At 42.9% G+C, this 20,038-nt stretch overlaps 6 protein-coding genes across 6 annotated transcripts; 3 read left to right on the top strand and 3 right to left on the bottom strand.

Moving 5' to 3' along the window:
- Window positions 1-2,272: 2,272 nt before the first annotated feature.
- On the bottom strand, window positions 2,273-9,203 carry FVEG_17286 (serine/threonine protein kinase; the record flags this gene model as incomplete). The annotated part of the gene is made up of 5 exons (XM_018906538.1): window positions 2,273-4,417; window positions 4,720-5,120; window positions 5,172-5,781; window positions 6,372-8,714; window positions 8,772-9,203. 5 exons carry the CDS (start codon window positions 9,201-9,203, stop codon window positions 2,273-2,275), a joined length of 5,931 nt encoding a protein of 1,976 aa, XP_018760447.1.
- A 403-nt stretch (window positions 9,204-9,606) lies between these two features.
- On the bottom strand, window positions 9,607-10,092 carry FVEG_17287 (hypothetical protein). The gene is made up of 3 exons (XM_018906539.1): window positions 9,965-10,092; window positions 9,827-9,874; window positions 9,607-9,762 (listed from the first exon to the last, which is right to left on the bottom strand). Exons 1-3 carry the CDS (start codon window positions 10,061-10,063, stop codon window positions 9,730-9,732), a joined length of 180 nt encoding a protein of 59 aa, XP_018760448.1. The 5' UTR covers window positions 10,064-10,092; the 3' UTR covers window positions 9,607-9,729.
- A 1,220-nt stretch (window positions 10,093-11,312) lies between these two features.
- Window positions 11,313-13,326, top strand: FVEG_12518 (hypothetical protein; the record flags this gene model as incomplete). The annotated part of the gene is made up of 6 exons (XM_018901858.1): window positions 11,313-11,322; window positions 11,377-11,645; window positions 11,704-12,006; window positions 12,089-12,283; window positions 12,378-12,485; window positions 12,514-13,326. The coding sequence occupies 6 exons, from the start codon at window positions 11,313-11,315 to the stop codon at window positions 13,324-13,326; spliced, it is 1,698 nt and encodes a 565-aa protein (XP_018760449.1).
- Window positions 13,327-13,431: 105 nt separating this feature from the next.
- Window positions 13,432-14,772, top strand: FVEG_17288 (hypothetical protein; the record flags this gene model as incomplete). The annotated part of the gene is made up of 1 exon (XM_018906540.1): window positions 13,432-14,772. The coding sequence occupies one exon, from the start codon at window positions 13,432-13,434 to the stop codon at window positions 14,770-14,772; it is 1,341 nt and encodes a 446-aa protein (XP_018760450.1).
- A 1,804-nt stretch (window positions 14,773-16,576) lies between these two features.
- On the bottom strand, window positions 16,577-18,285 carry FVEG_12519 (homoserine O-acetyltransferase). The gene is made up of 4 exons (XM_018901859.1): window positions 17,987-18,285; window positions 17,547-17,934; window positions 17,149-17,497; window positions 16,577-17,100 (listed from the first exon to the last, which is right to left on the bottom strand). Exons 1-4 carry the CDS (start codon window positions 18,165-18,167, stop codon window positions 16,627-16,629), a joined length of 1,392 nt encoding a protein of 463 aa, XP_018760451.1. The 5' UTR covers window positions 18,168-18,285; the 3' UTR covers window positions 16,577-16,626.
- Window positions 18,286-18,687: 402 nt separating this feature from the next.
- FVEG_12520 (hypothetical protein) lies at window positions 18,688-19,881 on the top strand. Its single transcript, XM_018901860.1, has 2 exons — window positions 18,688-19,002; window positions 19,053-19,881. Exons 1-2 carry the CDS (start codon window positions 18,861-18,863, stop codon window positions 19,712-19,714), a joined length of 804 nt encoding a protein of 267 aa, XP_018760452.1. The 5' UTR covers window positions 18,688-18,860; the 3' UTR covers window positions 19,715-19,881.
- The last annotated feature ends 157 nt before the right edge of the window (window positions 19,882-20,038 follow it).

Here is a 20,038-nt window from a genome sequence, read left to right as displayed (position 1 = left end):
GGCCTAATTATAATTAAATAAATAAAGTAAATAAGAATATTAAGCTTTTTATATAGTTAGATAATAACTTAGCTTTCTTTTACTTTAATATTATTATTACTATTAGAATTAGTAGCTACTAGTATTTTATTATTTAGTTAATTAAATTAACTAATAAATAATAATTAAGAAAGATATAAATAAGTAAATAAAGTTAATAGCTAGGTAGCTAGGTAAGATAGATAGGCTTATTATTATTAATAGATAGTAGTATAAACTCTAATTCCTAGCTTACTTTACTTTTTATTATTACTAGCAGTAATATAATATTAATCTTAGTATAATAAATAGGGATAAGTAAGTATAATAATAAGCCTTTTTAAACTATAGCCTAAAGAGCTTAGCTAGGCCTATAATTAGGCCCTTTAAGCTATAGTTTAAAAAGGCTAATAATAAGTAAAAGAGATTAATTAATTAACTAATAGATATTACTAATAATATAATAATATAAATTATAATTAGTTATTTTTATTATTAACTTAATAAATCTTAGCTAGGGTTTATATTAATTAACCTTAAGGTTAGCTTAGAGTTAGTTTTTAAGGTTAGCTTTTAATAATAAGGGCCTTTTTTATTAGTAGTTTACTATAAACTGCAGTTAGCAGTAAATAGCCTAAGCGCCTAGCTTTTTTAGCTAATTAGATTATATTGCTGTTAACCCTAACCTTACCTGCCCCTGTAGTTTATAGCAAAACGCACGCGGACTGGCAACTAGGGAAAAAGAATTAATTAATATAAAAACTAAAAGTATAAAGGTAAAGACTAAAAAGAGGCAGAAGATATATAAGCTAAAGAGATTATATAAAATAAAAAAGAAAAGAAAAGAGAAAAAGGAATTAAATTAAAGGTAAAATTAAATACTTATAGTAAAAGTAAAAATAAAAGCTTATAAAAGAGAGTTTACTAGGTTTTATAAAGAGACTAACTATAAAAAGATCCTTACTAATAGTAAAATCCTAAAACTATTATAATTAATTAAAAAGAGATATAAGTAAATAAAATTATATTTAAGAGTTATTAAGCCTTTATATAATACTATATTAGCTAAAAATAGCTAAATAGAGAAAGGGGGATAATTATAATAGCTACTTAGAGATAGTACTAGTTAACTTAATATATAACTCTATAACCCCTTTAAGTATATTATAAAAACCCCTTTTCTTAAGATCTTATCTCTTTAAGCTTTAGTAAAATAATACTATTATACCTATATAGCTTATTCCTAATTATCTATAATAAAAATATATAAAATTAAGTTTAAAAATAGTATAAAAAATCTAGAATCCCTTTTAAAGTCTTATCTCTTTATATTTATTAAAATAGATAGTTCTTTAGTTTTACTATTAAGGCTAGACCTTTTACCTTAAGCTATATATCTTAACTATTATAATAGTTTCTTACTTTTTATATATTAGTTATATATAATTTAACTTTAATATTAGATATTTTACTTATAGTTAAGATTATAATATAATTTAATTAAATAAGACTATATAGATATATTAGTATTTAAAATAAAGTAAAATTAATATAGTTTAGTAATTAAAAATAATTATTATAATAATTACTAGTAAATTATATTAATATTAATATAAATATAAAACTATATAAATCTTAATTAATTTATATTATATTAAAAAGTAAATTAATATTAACTTATTAACTTACTTACTTAAAGTATGCCTTGCCTAGTTTAATATAGTCTTTTCTTAATTAAGTATAGCTAAGTATTAATATTAATAATAGATTATATATAATATAAAATAGTAAAGATATAAGTAAAGTAATACTTTTAAAAAGGAGAATTAAGCGCTTAAGAGCCTATATAGTAAGTCCAGGCAGACCTTAGAATATATAAAATCTTATAAGGTTTTAAGGCTATTATAGCTGTATATTAATAGCGTCAGACTATTAAAGCCGGGCAAATGTGCATTCTTGGCACTGAGAGAATATGATCCGAGCAGAGGTTTATGAGTTCTGCTGAGTTGGGCTGAGTCGAAAGGTAATCATTATAGTAATTTATAAATAAACCAAGGCTGACCGAGGGTCATATGTTCTGCGGTCGAAATTCCAACGTTAGTGCTAGTGTTATGAGCTTGACAAGTTATCGAGGCGTAGTGCTATAAGGTCAGCGCTTCGAAAGGATTTATGGCAATGATTATGTCTGAATGAGGGTGGAATTATAGAGGTGAAACAGCTCTTTATATAGTAAATATTAGGTTTTTAGCCATAGTTATCTATATTTAAGCTGGACTTCTAACCCCAGGTCCTTCAGTACCTCTCTGTCAACCTTATCTGTATACTCTGGTAGTAAGCCTAGTAACCCTCCTTGGCTCGCCGCCGCATTCGTTGAAGGCCTATATTCTCTCTGACCTTTCTTTAGCTCCCGAATCTGCTCCGCCAGCTGTTTACTGTCTTTCGACCGCCCATCCTCTTGATATCTAGCCAAAAGTCTTTCCATAGTATGTACTGTAAAGTAGTGGTCTTTGCCCAGAATTCTCCCTCTCGTCTCTATAGCTATATGCCACAGCCTTTCTGACTCTTCAATATCGCCATAATCCCAAAACAGCATCGCTTCAGTCTCTGCAGTTGTTCTTGCAACTGAAAAGTCTTCGTTCAGTGTTTTTGCTTTGGTGGTGAGTAGTTCCAACTCTAGCTCTTCAGCCTCCGCCCAACGGCCCTGATCAACATATGTAGCTGCCAGGTTGTCGATGCTGGTCAATGTTGACGGATGGCCATTTCCCAAGATCCTCCTCTTCATTTCGAGAACTTTGATCTCCAATGCTTCTGCCTCATCTAGTTTCTCAAGACCCCAGTAAGAAATAGCCAAGTTTGCCATAATGGTCATAGTCTCAGGATGTTCTTCGCCCAGCGTTTTGACAGCTTTGTCCAAGACTTCCGAGTCTATCTTCTCTGCGCTTTCCCACTTGCCTTGATCGCGATAAACCTTTGCTGAGGTTGAAATTATCATCAAGGTGCGAGGGTGATCCTCTCCGAGTCGTTCTTTACTTGCATCCACGACCTCTTGGCCCAGCGTTTCAGCTTCTTCCCACCGAGCTTGGTCCAGGTAGAGTGAACATAAACTCTCCATCGCCAGCAAGGTCAATGAATGATGTTGACCTTGAAGCCTCTTCAAAGTCTCCATCGTCGTAATCATGAGCTTTTCTGCCTTCTCCAGCTCATCTTGGCCTTGCAAGAATGAAGCTAGCACCATGGCGGTACTAAGAGTGTGAGGGTGCTCTGGACCCCGTGTTCTCTCACTTATCTCCAACGCGTGCGTTACTAAATTAAGTGCTTCATCCGATCGATCCCGTTTCTCATACGTGGATGCCAAGTTGACCATGCTTGCCAACGTATGTGGGTGTTCTGGGCCAGAGACCTTCCGCCTGGTTTCCAGAATGCCGAACTCGAGATCTTCAGCTTTGTCCCACCAACCGATATCCCTGTAGATCGAAGCCAGGTTTGATAAGAGATCCAAGAAATGGGGGTCCTCTTGACCTAGCACGGTCTTACTGATCTCGACGATTTCTCTTGCATATTTCTGAGCTTCGATCCAGTGTCCTTGGGCCCAGTATGTAGTCGCAAGTTCGTCCATGCTACTCAACGTATCGGGATGATCTTCACCAAGGGTCCTTTTTCTGATTGCTATGACTCTTCGCTGTAGTTCATATGCTTCATCCCAGCGGTCCTGACTCCAGTAAGTCGATGCTAGGGTGAGCATTACTAGCTGCATGTCAGGATGTTCCTTGGTGAGTATCTCATTTGAGGTTTCAAGGGCTTGTAAACTAAGCTCCTCGGCCTTTTTTGAAAGACCTTGATGGTTGTAGATGTACGCCAGATTCAACGTTCTACCCAGCCATGCTCTATTGCGATTACCCAAGAGATTCGCCTGTTCCTTCTGGAACTCAATCTCTAGGTTTTCAGCTTTATTCCATTGTCCCTGAGCACAGAAGACTAGTGAAAGATTTGACTTCAGCAGAGCCACAAGAAATCGCGTCTCTGGTATCTTTCTAAGACTCTCGATGTCAGCTTCAATCGTGCGTTGGGCTGTATCCAGAACACCATCGTTGACATATTTCTGAATGAGGGAACGTGCAGGGGAAAGGTAGCCATCAGCAACCTGCTGTTCGAACAATGATACGCCTGGACCATTGGTTCCCAGGCCTGGGTTCAGACGCGTCTCATGGGGTTTACCATCATACAGAGACATAACCTTAGTTGCTGAGTCTGGACGTCCAAATTCGAGTTGGTAACAAATCTTCAGCTGTTGTGATAGTCGCGTCTCTGGCTTTGATCTGACTATTTCTTCCAACTGGTGGCGGATGCAAGATCTTACTCGATAGTCGGAAGAGTACAATTCATGGAGTGAAGGTTCAAGCTGCCGAGTATTAGAACAGACATCCCGTACCTTATAGTCAGACTTGCCTTGAAATCGTTCTCAGTGGGGAAATACATCTCAGTCAAAGTGACTCGCAAGTCAGCTGTATCTCTGAGATCTACCATTAGAAAATTGTGCATTTCGCAAGATGTGGGGTCTGCTACTCACGAGTTAACGGCCCATTGTAGTGAGCTCTGTACGTCAGGGCTTCGCACATTCGTATCTGGATCGAGACATCCTTGGAAAAAGCATAAGATACTGTTTTTGAAAATAAGATCCAGTCCACTTTCTTGGCACAGTACATGCTCTACAAGTTGGCTCAAAGAAACGTTACTGTTATTCGAAGACTTGAGACGGGATAGAAGTTGAAGAGACCTTTCCTTGGGGTTGTCGGAGTGCAGCAATGGAGTAGATAGATCCAGGCCAGGAAGTGGGGTGTTTCCCGACAAGTAGCTGTAAAACATGAACCATAGACAGACTAGGCCAAATGAATAGACATCTGTCTGGAGTGCCATTCTCAAATTGAATTCAGGGTACTCATCGATTTCCGGAGCATGCCATAGAGGAGACCGAGGAAGCACAATGTGCTTGTCATCTGAGGCATACCAAGCTGAGTAGCCAAAGTCGGCAACCTTGGCAGTGAAACCCTCGTCGCGTTTGAAGATGAGAATATTTTGCGGCTTTATATCTCCATGGATAACATCTTCGTACACCTTTAGCTCTTATACTAGTTACTGAAAAGGTTCACACTTACTGCTGGATTGCATGTGTGTTATCGCCTTTCCGATGTCAAGGCAGACCATCCATCGCTCCATTATTGTGAGCTTTTGGGTATTGGGTCGACCTGCAAAGTCGAACAAGTCTCCGAGCTGTGACTTCTCGAATACCAGGACTGGCCAGATTTTATATTGCTTTTCCAAGTCTGGAGAGGCTGCATCTTGGTTCTCTGGCGACACATCCCAGCATACACCTTGCAGGTCAAGGATATTGCTGTGGCCGCGAACGCGAGGATGGCAAAGAACCAACACTTCATTGATAAGACACCGGTATATGTCCTCCTCCGTCTTATTGAGCCGGTCCTCCTCAGAAACACGCTTGAAGGCAAAGCTCGCCTGGAGGGTTACGACAGACTGGTTGATCTGGCTTGTTCCACCTCTCCCAATTAATTGCCTCCCAGGCTCCCATGCGACTGGCAAGATTTTAATCTCTAGTTCTTGGACGACAGCAAGAAATGTAATCAGGTTCCATCCTGAGGTAGAATTAGAGTATTGAGAAACCCCCGCGCTGGAGAAAAGGCGAGAGCTGAGAAATGTGGAATGAGTTGGACCAAGAATAAGATGATCGGGAGTCTGTGTACTTTTTGTCTGCGAAAAGGACAATCTTCTATTTTGTTGTTCAAGGAAAATGTCATCATCTTCAAGTTTTGAACACTCCTCCGCCACCGACTTTTAGAGTTAGCCTAGGGTATTTGCAATAATGAACAAGTGGAGAATCTTACCCGAAAGGGACCTAGTAAAGTAGAAGCCATTTTACTCTCGGTGATCACAGAGAGATGGAAAATGCCTTGAAGTTTCAAGATTGCGGGATAGGATGAGCCTGAACTAGGAGTACAGCGTAAGCGACTGGATTTGCACTTCTGCCTAGGGACGCATGTGTCGAGACATAATTGGGCCACAGCTCATCTGAGACAGTGGCACAGCCACCACTGCTAGAAGCCTACTGCTTAAAGGTATACTGAAAAGACTCTGACACTGGAATTTTTTCATCATTAGGTCACAAAGTCAGCACATCGCATTTGAATCCAGCTATTTAATCTAAATTACCTTTCAAGTTATGTGAAATACTTTGACAATTTTGCAACAACCCTCTCTCGAAAATGTAATTGAGTCCCTCGCTCGCTAGTATTCTCTTCGCTGACCGGTCCTTGGAAGTCACTGGACAGACAACAGCGTACTGCTTCACTATAATCACGGCCCATATGCTGAGCGAGCTTCGGCACACGGTTTGTGAGTAGTCTCTGCCGGCGCTCTTCAAATGAGCCGCTCCAATCCTTGGTGATCTTACTAAATGGCTTCCAAAAGCCGATCTCGAGGAGAAGAATCCCCAGACTATAATAGTCAAACTCCAAACGGTAGCCAATACCGGCTTTCAGATACGCTGGGTGCTGGTAGTGTCTTGACTCTGAATCTGTGAGACCAGAGGTGAATGTCGTAGGGTCATCTGGTCTGCTGTGATTAAAGCCTACAAGGTAGGGTTCTCGTATTGATTGGCTGTTAGCAGCCCAGCCGTGCTCTGTAACATCGGTGTCTTTGCCGAAAGAATCTGGTAGCAACGTAAATGAAGGGAAGAATACGATGTTGGAGCTCGTCAAACTCTTATGCAACCATCCAACAGTGTGCAACTCAAATAATGACGTTGCCAGTGTTGCTGCTAGTTTAAACTTGTCATCAAGGTCGGGCGCCGCAGTCGCAGCACGTGAGTGGGTTGAAGTGGGATTATCCTTTTGGAGCCGATCGCGTAGAGTCATGACAACAGGCTTATTCCTGTTGTCCAGCGTGACTGTGCCTCCGAGAGGAGCACCGTTGCCATGGCCGGTTAGCGTACCAGTCAGGGCAATGGGGGGGTTGCTGGAATAAGGAGGGAATTCAAAGAGTAGGCCGAAGGCACCTCTTGATGGCTCATGGAAGAGACCCAGGCAGTCAAGCGTTCGAAACGAATCGGGCTTTTTCTGGGATAACAGATTGGCGGTCTGAGTAGCCCGAGCGTACAACTTGGCCATAGTATCTTCACTAGCACCATGATGTTCGTATCTGCGCCACTCAACCCATATGGGGCGGCTCACTATAGTATCCGAGTCACTCTTCTCTAGAAGCCCGGATCCAAAGTGATGGTCACCGATTGGCTTCAACTTCGGGATTCTACTAGGATCGATAAGAATAGTCTGGTTTGAAAGTAGAGGTTCAAATCCGCTTCGTGGGGGGTCTTGACCCCCAACAGACTCTGAAACCAGCAGGCTATTGATGTATCTTATATAGGCTCGCATACGCAAGTCATGGCTGATTGCTCCAAGGGTCTGGTCGCCATCTTCGTTGAGGGTGCCTAGAGCTGCGTCCTGGCCGCTCAGCAGAGAGACACGGAAGTACGCTTGTGATAAATTCTTCTGTTGTTGATCTAGGAAGTAGTGCAACTCATCCTGTAGCCTCACCAGGCGTGACAAGTCCAAGCGCTGTGAGTCCAGTCCTCTAGAAAGTCTGTCTTGCAGGTCTTCTCTAAGGCGACGCAAACTTTCCATTATTCCACTATACTGTGTCATGGTACTCTCGTCGCTTGATCCGCTGCCTTTGGGTTGAGACAGTTTCCCTTTCAGGTCATCCAGGTCAATGGCATGTTGCCAAGCCCGAAACCTTTCGCGTTCGAGGGACATGTCTATAGATGGTGCTGCGTGTTTCAGTTGCCTGAATAATTCGTTGATCGATACTGATATTTCGTGTACAGCTATGAATCGAAGCTTGTAGGTGACACTACTAGCTGTAGGTCTTAAGGCTTGGTTGATAGCTATTGTTTGGCATATACTCTTGACAAGCAACGCAGTGCATGTAGGGCCTGTAGTCTCAAGATCCGATAACCATTGATGTACTGCGTCGCTTGGTCGATCAAAGCCTTGGTGAAATTGATAGAATGTCCAGTTTCGAACTTTGTGTTTCCTCTTTTGTCTAAACTCTTCAACTCCCTCACGACCTGAGACAAGGTACGTAACAATCTCGGCCATAATGCACCCAAAAGACCATATATCAGCAGATCGATGAACCTTACCAGGGACAAAGCTGTTGTCCCAGTCTTCGCACTCAGGAGCCAAATAATCGTCACCATTGTGCTTGAACGGAGTCTCTGAGTTTTGTGAAGATGGCTTGAGCGTTGAGAGGCCGAAGTCAGCCAGTATTAGCTTGCTGCCTGAAACGAGAATGTTGCGGGGACGGAGATCATGGTGACAGCCAATCAACTCCAGATCAAGGTTTTCCTTGGAAAAATCATGAACGTGCTCGATAGCAGAGGATAAAGCAGCAAGTTCAACGAGCATTGTTTCAGAAGAGGCGAATAAATCTGCTTGGCGATCTGATGACAAAACATCATAGAGATTACCATCGCTTGCTAAGGGAAAGAACAGGTTGTGTAAGTCTCCGCTTGTAAAGGACCCCAAAAGTTCAACAATGTTGGCATGTTTGAGATGGTTGAGAATTGACAGGTTCTCAAGCTCTTTGTGATGGTGGCCCTTGATGTGGAATTCCTTTCTAGCTACCTTAGGTGCAGCATCAGCTTTAATTTAATGTCAGGGTATTCTAGGTCAAGCCCATACAACTTGCGGAAAAAATTCGCCTGAAAGTAGTTGGTGATCAGGATCAAGGACGGTCTCATAGACTGTGCCAAATGCACCTTTACCGATTCTCTTCTCTTGGGTGAAAGGGAGGATGAGGCTCTCATCAAGACGTCTATTGAGAGTACCGCGACGAAATACAGGCGCAAGAAGCTCCCACTGTTTGTCCTCAAAGTCTTTGGCATCTTCTTCAGGGATCTCAAGCGTTTGGAGTGTATCGATTCTAAAAGGGAGCTTAGCGTCGTCGAGTTGGTCACCTTCAATGAAGTTGGCCAGATACTGATAGAAGTCCAGCAGTGCCAAAATTGAGTAAATCCGTCTGCCGCTTTCAACTACTCTTTGCAGAGTCTCGGCGTGCTGGTGAGAGGGTATAGTCGATCTCTCCAAGGTATTGTTGATGGCGTCCTCGGTCATGACTGCCAAGAGGGATCTTTCGGGTATGTACCATCGTTGCGATGCATTCTTTCGACGTAAACCCTTGATATTGGTCTTAAGCTGATCCATTTAAACAATGACAGTGGCTTAAATGAGCGATCCCTGGATTAAACTACCACTGAGAATCATTGGCTGACATGCTGAACAGAAATGAGGCTCGTTGTGATTGTCAGACACAGAAACCCCGCAGTGACACGTGTGCAACTTAGCATACCCGAGCCTTCTATAGGTCAGAATTGCTTCCTCTACCCTCCTTCATACACGGGTTGATTACGGTGACTTGCCGCCATTTCTCCAGTGACGGTACGCAGCGTGTCCCTCCCGCCAATACATAGAGTCTTTCTGTTGTCAAGCACATTAGTAGTTAGGGTTATGCACACAGCTTGGGATGAATAATTGATAGATTCTGTGAATTCAACAAAACTAGCAATGCATTGATAAAATTCCCTGACAATAGCGCACACGAATCCTATACCAGCCAGCCGAAATGAATGCAAACTCTAGACTATGCATTGTTCGTTACAGACTTGATTTCATCCTATAACAACTGTAAGCTAGTTTTTTTTTTTTTTTTCGCATGATTGTAGATTTTGTGTACTCACGCGTGTGAGCTGCCTGGCAGCCGTGACTTCAATAATGCCTCGTCCTTCCTGCAACACAAAGTCCATCTCGATTAGCCACTGAGCTTTAACACAGAAGCCGAGGAAGAAATTGCAGAAAAAAGGAAACATTACACGTACATTTACCTCATAAGTCGAGCCGAAGAGTGATTGCAGTAAGCTCTCAAGGTTAGACTTGTTGACGTACTGTGCTTCAAGCCGGGTGATTTCGTCTGCCATCTTGTAGTAGTTGGTTCTCACTATAAACTACGCGCAACTAATAAAAGAAAGATTAGTGCAATGAAATTATGCACTTTTCGGAATAAGTAAACCGTTAGGCATCAACTTGCGTTGGGCGTCAACTGCAGCCTAAAGTATTACAGCCTGATTTGTAGCTGCATGCTGGTATTTTCATGCATGTACGAGGCGCCCTAGATAGCATGGAAAGTGATCTGCAAAGCCGAAGAGCTACCGTATGCAGTAATTTAGGGGACAGAAAATAGCCAGGCAGCCCATAATGATAAATCTCTTGATATGAATATTAGCCATTTCAGTTCTAGGAGTTTAGGTGAATTATCTAAGTCCTTATGACATACTGACCTGTTCTTCTATCATTCCCCATCCGGTCTTTCCACGAATCCACAAATTGAGCAATTGGTCTAGAGTATCTGGTCCTACCCCACCCTGAAAATACATACATACACAGCCTCTTGACTTGTAAAACTGCACTGCCTGGCTACATTGGAACTAACAAAATCATAAATAGAAACTTGGCCTCGCATATTCTCGCCCGACGGCTATTCTCTCAATGTTTTGCTATTTGAGTCGTTGACTGTTTTTTTTTTTTGCCCTTCATTCCAGAAGCCAAGTATGGTGCTGAGTGGCAGCTTGCAGCAAGATGGGGTTCCCGGAAGATCCAGGTTTGAAGCTATTATATCTGAACTATTTGTTGAAGATGCAGACAAGGCTCTTATGCATATAGTCTTCTCACCTCTGCAACGCCACAATTCAGCTCCACCTGATCAAAGTGAAATCGAGCAGAATAATACTTTGCAAAGCATTCAAAGTTTTGATTCTTTGAAACAGGCACTGGAGGTTGAACTTTTCAAGACTACGCTATTTCGTTCATTTAACTAAGAAATCTCAGGATGAACCACGTTTGCCTTTAAACAGAATCTTGTACTCTTGAACTTTGAGGTTCTATATACTTTACAACAAGCAAGGCACTAATCCCGTATTATTTAGAGTTCTCGATCGCCTAAACTCATGGAGCCGGATCAACATCACACCCGAGATGTTCTGGAGGATATACAATTTTCTCCACATGTCACCTCACTTTCTGAAAATTGTAATGAGCTTTAGACGAAAGTGGAGCTCGCAGGACGAAGACTTCATGTTTTGTCATTTTAATTTCTCAACGGGATCAAAAGACGAGCCTGTGATTTCTCAAACGTCTCCAGACACATGCCTGCCAGCGGAGAGCAAATACATGACTGCCAGTGAGATGCTTCGCTCTATAGGTATATTGAATCGGATAGCTTACTGCGAATTAGGCATCGGATACAACCTTCGGTATTTTGAACTCCATGGGCGTGATTTGCAGGATCCATGGTCTTGCCGTCTCTCAGCCCTATATCATAGATATGACTTTATTAGAGGGCTCTCTGACTGGGTTATCATTCACCCTCTAGCCAAGCATGACACGAGGGAGAAACACGAAGCCGCCGAGCATCCTATGTATTTGCATCTTAAATATCTCAATTTGGCTACTCTGAACTATAGAGATTACTTAAACTATATCGCAGACAGTCTCAAGGAGTCAGTATGTTAACCCATAAGATCACTCCTTCATATCTTGTTTCGAGCTAACGATACCCTAGTTTGATACAGTATCGCTGTCCAAGAAGCCTCAGAACTTCCAAGTCACATTTTCATCTAAACAGGACATTCTATTCCTTCGCAAGAAACTGCATCATGCCAACGCTATCCTTTCCAATACGTTGGAGACGACTTTAAAAATTAGCAGGCACGAACATGCCCTAGCGAAAGCGGCCACCGATTTTATACCAATGACTCTTCACTGCGAGTTTCAACGCGAGATTCACAACGTCACAATCGAGTTGAAGAACTATAGGCAGACGGTCCAAAAGCTCCTTGCTACTTCTAAAGATATACGAGTAATGGTAAGGAGTCCCAGGAATTGTTTTTAACAGTTAAAAGAAGCGGTACTAGATATTAGTATACACTAACACAAGAGAGTAACAGTTCGATGATATACTTAGTCTGAACTCACAGCAAATTCAACAATATAACAGTCTTCAACTCACCCAGATCGCTGAGAATGATTCTATGGAAATGAAGACTATGGCTTCACTGGCAAACAAGACGTATCAGGATTCGCGCATTATACGTATCACTACAGTTGTGGCAATGTTTTACTTGCCCGCCAGTCTGGTCCTGGTGCGTAATTCTCCATCCATTACTGCCATAATCCATTACAGATAAGAGCCAAGGAGGTTTCATTATGCTGACTAATAGGCATATTAAACAACAGTCCTTCTTCAGCACTACACTTGTGTGGTTTGAACCTTCAGCTCAACCTAAAACCAGCGACCGTAGCTATACGCTACGTATCCATCAGGAGCTTTGGATCGCTGTAGTGGTAATATTTATTCTTACAGTTAGTACAGTTTTTGGGCTTGGGTGGTGGGACCGTAAGGAAAAGCGAGCCTTACACTCGAGGCCTTAGTGGTAAATTGAGAGTTAAAGATATCCACGTTCTTAAAGAAAACCTAGCCGAATTTCCAGAAGGTCTGGACACTCTTTACAAGAGAATGATCGATCAAGTCCATGGCAAGAAAACCCCCAAACTCTGTTCTTCACTTCTGAGGATCTTGGTCGTTGTATATCAACCACCAAGCCTTAAAGAATTGGCCGGGCTCATCGGGGCTACCGAGAAACCAACACAGCATATGCGCAAGCTAGTCATAGAATGTGGCTCGTTTTTCACAATCAAGGACGATGTTGTCTACTTCATTCACCAATCAGCGAAAGACTTTCTCAGTCAAATAACAAAGGAAATCTGGAACGAGGAGATGACGGGACTACACAGGATTGCCTTCCTTCAAACGCTACAGGCGATGAACGAGACATTGCATTATAATATGTATGAAATCGAGAATTCCGGCACCCTGGTCGACAAAGTACCAATCCCATATCCTGACCCATTAGGCCCATGCCGATATTCATGCGTTTACTGGCTTTATCACTTCTTTGACTCCTGTCAAAATTCGTCATCTGAATGTGTCGAGTTGTTGTCTGGCCTTATCACATTTATCAAGGAGAGATTTGTCTATTGGCTTGAAGCTCTCAGTCTAATGGGAAAGATTCCCCAGGGAGTCTTAATGATGGAGAAGCTCAAGAACTGGGCCACTGGATTCCCACCGAAACACTTTATGATGGTGGAAGGGAAGCTACAAGATGATCAAAACACTGCCAGATAGCTGATTGGCGATGCTTTCAGATTCATCATCTCGTACCGACAGATAATTGAAGAAGCCCCACTCCAACTATACACTTCAGCACTCCTCTTCTGTCCTTCCGAAAGCATGACAAAAAGGAATTTCGCCGAGCATATCCCGGAATGGGTACGAATCCGTCCGCATGTTGACAAAGAATGGGGACCATTCATTCAGAACCTAGAAGGACATTCATCTAGAGTGGATGCGCTCGCTATTTCAACGGACGGCCAATTACTGGCTTCTGGCTCAGTGGATAAGACCATCAGAATCTGGGATTTGAAATCGGGGACTTGTCTTCATACTCTGACACAGCACACTGGTTGGGTGGATAGTGTAGCATTTTGGAATGGACAGAGAAAACGCATTCTGGCCTCAGGTTCAGCTGACGGGACCATCAGAATTTGGGATGTAGGGGAAGGACGGTGCATCCGCACTTTGAGAAACAATGGCTCAGCGGTATGGTCGATCGTATTTTCCCCGCGGCAAGATAAATGTGTCCTTGCTTCAAGTGGGATCTCTGATGGCAAAATCAAGATCTGGGATGTCAACGCAGGAATTGTTATGCATACTCTGGCGGAGCATTCTAGCAATGTGAAGTCACTGGCGTTTTCACCAGCAAAATCCGGTCGATTATTGGCATCCGCCTCCTGGGACTCCACAATCAGGATCTGGGATGCTGATGAAAACACTGCCATTCAAACTTTAACTTATCATAACGATGAGGTATGGGCTGGGACCTTTTCTTCCTCTGCCAAAAACCCAATTCTGGCTTCAGGATCCAAGCAGAAATTGAAAATTTGGATAGTTGACCCCCTTACCTATCACTGCACATGCCTTCACACACTCAAGCTGGACAGTTGCCCCGTGTCACTGAGCTTCTCAGAGAATGGGCAATTGGCATGCACAGACAATATTACCATCAAAGTTTGGAATGCACAGAAAGGTACTCACTCCGGAACAATATCTGGGCACTCTAGTCAGGTAACTTCCACGGTGTTCTCACTGGATGGTCGATTTGTGATTGGATCAACAATCGTAGGTCTTATCAGAGTTCTCGAAGCTGTCCAATCCTCTTCATCGTCGCCCGGAAAGTTTATTGGAGAGCAGTTCTCTCTTCAATGTCTGAGCAATGGCTACGTTGCTGGCAGTGGCTTGAATTTTAAGATTCCGATATGGAATAGTACAAGTCGACCGTCCGTAAGAACTATTTCCGTTTCTGGCGATGATCAAGTACTCGCGCACTGTCCAAAAACGGGTTTCCTTGCTTCTGGGTCTTATGAAGAGTCAATCAAGATCTGGGATCCAGCTACAGGAGGTCTTCAGAACGAGATTGAGATTGATGGCAGAGTTAGAGCCCTCTCGTATTCTAACGATGGCTTACGATTGGCCGCGATAACATCAAGAGGAGGAAAAGCCTGGGGCACCTAAAGGTTCAACTTGTTAGATGAGTTTGATTGGGAGCCCCAGTCTATTGTGCGTTCGCTCTGTCTCTCAAACAGGGAATGGCTTGTCGCTTTCCACGATCAGAATAGGTTGTATGTCCGGGATCTAGACCAGCAGGAATATCTCTACAACCGTCGACTTCCTGGTAGCAACGAATATCGGATGCACGGCGGCCCCATCGTATTCTCTGATGATGATCAACTTATAGCTTTTGGCCAAGAACAGACTATCTATGTCTGCGATGCCGGAAATGGAGCTTGTGTCTTAACCGTCCAGGCAACTCAGGTGGTGCATTACCTTCAGTTCAACGACCAAGATACAAGACTATCGACAGAATATGGCTACATTAACCTGCCAAAACGATATGATTCCGTGGGAGCTGGATACAACAGCCGGATAGCGAGGTTCTCCGGGTATGGCTTGGGTTTAAACCGCACATGGGTTACCAAAGAGGGCGAGCGACTTGTTCGTCTGCCAACTGAGTACCAGCCACTTCCATGGCCTCAGGGTTACCCATACATTGTACAAGACTCAAATATCATCATAGCAACTCGATTAGGTGAGGTCTTCCAGATCTCACTCAATCTACAATATTATATAAATGAATAAGACTTTTACTTATCGAGTTAATTTGGTAGTTATACCCCTCGGGAGATATAGCGGCGTGGCATTTATGGTGACGATTGGCAGCGACTGTAATTCACAGTCGTTAGTTATATAACTAACACTAATATAGAGGAAATATATATAATAAAGTACCTCTGCAGGTAAGGGGGGTTTATATTATAGTATCTATAGTCTATTAATAGGACATTTAACCTTCCTAAGACTTTTTTAATTTAGTAAAAGCTAGTATTTTAAACTTATAGCTTAAGCTTTTAAGTTATAAGTTTAAAATGTTAAAGAAAGTAACTTACTTATTTATCTAGCTTACTTATATATTAATTATATTAAGCTAGTTTAATTATAAATTAATAGCTTTTAATTTTTTATATTTTAAAATATAAAAATATTATTATTAATATATTTATTTAAGTACTTAACTTAATAAATATTAATTTCTATTTTAAAGTTAAAAATTATAAGTTACTTTTTATAAGTAATATAACTTTTTAGCTTATACTTTAAAGTTAAAAACTTTTAGTTTTACTTACTTATTTTATATAAATATCTAGAGCTATATATTATTTTAGCTTTATTAGCTTACCCTTTTCTAATCTTGTATTAATACTATAACTTAAGCCTAACCCTACTCCTAAAACGCCTGGAACCTAGGTTATATGCTATCTCAATAGTTCGCATGGGTTACCTAGATAGTCAAGAAGACCTTAACTGGGTCAACGTCGAATCAGCGTGTTGGTCATTCACCGAACTCTGTTGCGGGCTACTATGCGCCTGCGTCCCGACGCTACGACCTTTCGTCTCACGATATTTTCCGTCAATGTCGAGCTATAAACGCTCGAGAAAGGCATATCCTGCCTGCCAGCCTCCCGAGCCGCATACTTCCAATCGCTACCACGAGATCAAGCTACAAAACGGGCGTCATTTACAGGACGATTTGCGTCAGGACGATAACCGGTCGACGAGAATACTGCGCGTGTCTGAGTTCACAGTGACGGAGACAAGGGAATTGGCAAATACAAAGCATAGGGAGAGGGAGAGAGATGATGAGGTTTTACTGGTATCTCATGTGATTATGGCTCCTCAGCCTGTTGAGAAGGCGAGGACCAGGCCAAGCAGATTGCCAGCTACAGATTAGGCATACGCAGCGTCATAAAAGGCACTCTGATCTTTCCTCGACACGTGATGATAAAGATCTATAGTGTGTACTGATTCCTATTACAAAGCCGCTCGTTGCATAATATCCGGCAAACTCTCATGAAGAAACCCAATCAACAACCAATTCAACTGGCTCCACTCAATCAGAAACGCATCATGTCCATCGTCACTCACGATCTCTCTCAACTTGGCATTTGGCACAGCTCGCGCAATCTGCTCTTGTTCAGCAAGCGTGTACAGCCCATCACTTCGTATTCCCAGCACAAGCGTAGGCTGCTCAATCAGTGACAGTGCTTCAGTAATGGTCCGTGTTCGGCCGCGCGCCAGGTCGTGAGTGTCGAGCTTGTTTGTGAGGGCAATGTAGCAGTTGCTGTCAAAGCGGTTGGAGAACTTCTTGGCTTGGTAGCGGAGGTAGGATTGGGCGGCGAAGCTGGAGTCGGCGCGGTCAAATGCGACAGGAGTCTCGTCGGCCCCGCTGTGGCTGTGAATTGGTGTACTGTTACTCGGTAATGTCTTGCTCTCTTGTTTCTGTGTCTTGAACATGTGTTAGACTCGGCTTTCTCACCGAAATTAGGTGCTCACCTTCTTTTTGCTTCCTGTGTCGCGTCCAAATCGCCTCTCAAGGGAGTCCCGACTTCGATACGTCAGCAACGCCGTCATACGAGCTGCTTCCAGTCCAAGAACTGGAGGATCATCAAACCCGTAACGACCGTTCTTGTACTTGACATCGCTCCGAATGGCATGGCGTTGTGCTTCTCCCCAACCAATGGCCCACGCACTTTGATGACTTGATGTTGCAGCTGGTACAATACAACGAACGTAGTCTTTACCAAAGAACGCCCATTCAAGAACGTGCATACCTCCCATAGAGCCACCAATGGCAGCTGCAACCTTTCTAACTCCGAGCTTGTCTAGGGCCAACTTGTGAAGTCTGCTATACTTAGCTGGTGATCGTCGCTTTCCCGGTAAAAGTTACTTACCGAACATCATCTCGGATAGTAGTTGACGGGAAGTCAGCCCCGTACCAACCCTCCGAGTAGTCTCCATTCTTGGCTGTCACAGGACTAGCTGTTCCATATGGACTTCCGAGGCTGTTCATACAGATGACGAAGAACTTGTCTGTATCAAATGCCTTCCCATGCCCAAGAAGCGGTCCCCACCAGTCGCTGACATCTGCACTCCCAGACAAAGCATGGCAAATGATCATTACGTTATTAGCCTTTGATGAAAGCTTGCCCCAGCTCATATATGCCACTGGAACATTTCGCATCTCAACACCGGATTCGAGTGTGAATTTGGGGATCGTGATGATTTCTCGTCCGGGGACACGGTGCGAGAACGGATTAACGGGTCTAGGAAGGCTCTTCTCTATGCTGAGTTAGTATAACTTCATCAAGGCAAGCTGAATCTGAGGTATTACCATATGCAATACCCTTACCAAGCCCATCGTGGATGGATGTTGGCAATACCGGTACCGTTGCTGTTGTCGTCATGCTTCGACTCGGTATCACAGATAAATTGCTAGCGATACTAAGAGAAATGTGTTGGGAAGGAGCAAGAATAAGTTTTTGAAGAGTCTTCAGAGTCTGACGCCGGCTCATGGGAGACAATTGCTAAGTCAAAGTGTAAAGACGAATATCATCTGGTGCTGAGTGTTGGGGAGAGCTGACTACAGCAACAGCGTCGGGACAGTCAACTTCAAGAATTTGTCAATTTTTCATGTCAAAGGCGCAATCTAATCTCATATTTGCAAGAGATATCCCGGTGTAAGTAACTACCCGTGTTATTCTCGAACCTCCGAAGTGGCTAGCCCAACCTCCGATCCTTCGATCCATTTCGTCAAAGCTTCCGTACATCTTCCGATCGACAGAACGAACTTTTGGAAGACTCTGAATGGCCCGTTATAGATTCACCCTTGCATTTGTGGCTCCGGTAGTCCCGTTCGTATCAAGCTTATCAATGCGATTGCCTTACAGATCTTGGCAAGGCGATCCGAGTGGTTCGGATGGTATGCATCACGTACCGCTTGCTCAATGTTGAAACAGCATTGAATAACCTTCACGAAGAATAAACCGAGTTTTACCGCTCAATACACGGTTCAATTAGTATAGAGAAGGCCGGACGAAAGGAAGAGAAGCTTAATAAAAAGGCTCCCTTGGCGAAGATCTAAAGGATTCTCAATTACAGCAACTCACCAAGATTCATCCCATTCATCTCACTCACTGCTTTGACTTTAAGCTTCTTTAAACTCCGATCCGTCTTTACTTTCAACAATCCATTCAGATTATATCAAGATGAGGTTTCTATGTCTCCACGGCTATGCCTTCAGCGTAGAGGTTCTCCAACAACAGATGGAGCCCATCACTGCTCACCTGCCAAGTGACTGGGAGTACGAATTTCTCGAGGCAGGCATGGAACCCACACAACTGATGCTCCGTAAGTTCCACCACAATTATCTCCATTATCCGATGATCTAACAAGATCAGCAAACCTCAAGCAAGTCCCCAAGCCCAACTCCAGCTGGTACAACTTCCCTTACCCCGAAGACGTCGAAGAGGCATATGAGCGCCTAGCTGCCTATGTTGAGTCTGAAGGTCCTTTTGATGGTATCTGGGGCTTCTCACAGGGTGGTTCTATGGCTGCTCTTCTACTTCTCATGCACCAAGCCGAGCACCCCGATACGCCATACCCTTTTAAGATGGCCATCTTCACATCAGCCTTCCTTCCCCACTCCTTTGACAATGGTGTGATCAGCTGGGATCTTACAGAGAAGAACACACTTGAACCGGCATACCTCCCCGGGCGAATTGACGTGTCTCATGGCAAGAAGCTGGACTGGAAGAAGGATCTTCACACTTCGATTGAGTATGACATGATCAACGCTGTCAAGGACGAGCTTGACTTTCCCGTTGACCTCCTCCTTCGATGGAGACCTAGTGATATCCCCGAGAAGATTCCAGTACCTTCTGTCCATGTCCGTGGGTTAAAGGATCACTACTCATTCGTCGATGAATCGGTGTACGAGTTGTTTGACCCCGATATGGCGAGGAAGATGACACATCGTGGGGGACATAACTTCCCTAGGTACAATGAGGAGTTGGTGCACTTTGCAGAATTGATTATCGAGACGGTTGTTTCTCTTCACTAGAAGGTTATGGTTTTTTCTCATCTTGATACTGCTGGATGGCCGATTGCAAACGAAAAGTTTCAGAATTGTTGTGGGATATCATAGATTTCTTCTTTCCCTTAGACTTCAGACAATAGATTGAGATTGTGTCTTTACATCTTTCATCTCCGCATTAGCATCATCCTGGGTCAAGGCTGTGATTCTCTTAAAATCTAGCATAAGCAGACCTGCTTTTGATTAGTTCTTCAAGATCTCACAAGTAGTTTCAGAAAAGATAGCTTACTATTATAACAGACAGTGCAGGAGCTGGGCATGGCCATGTACAAGAGGTCCATCCTCCCTTGG

The sequence above is a fragment of the Fusarium verticillioides genome, chromosome 3 (assembly GCF_000149555.1).
Source record: "Fusarium verticillioides 7600 chromosome 3, whole genome shotgun sequence".
Classification (NCBI taxonomy): Eukaryota; Fungi; Ascomycota; class Sordariomycetes; order Hypocreales; family Nectriaceae; genus Fusarium; species Fusarium verticillioides.
The sequence above is the reverse complement of the archived record's forward strand: the minus strand, read 5'-3'. Positions and strand labels throughout refer to the sequence as shown.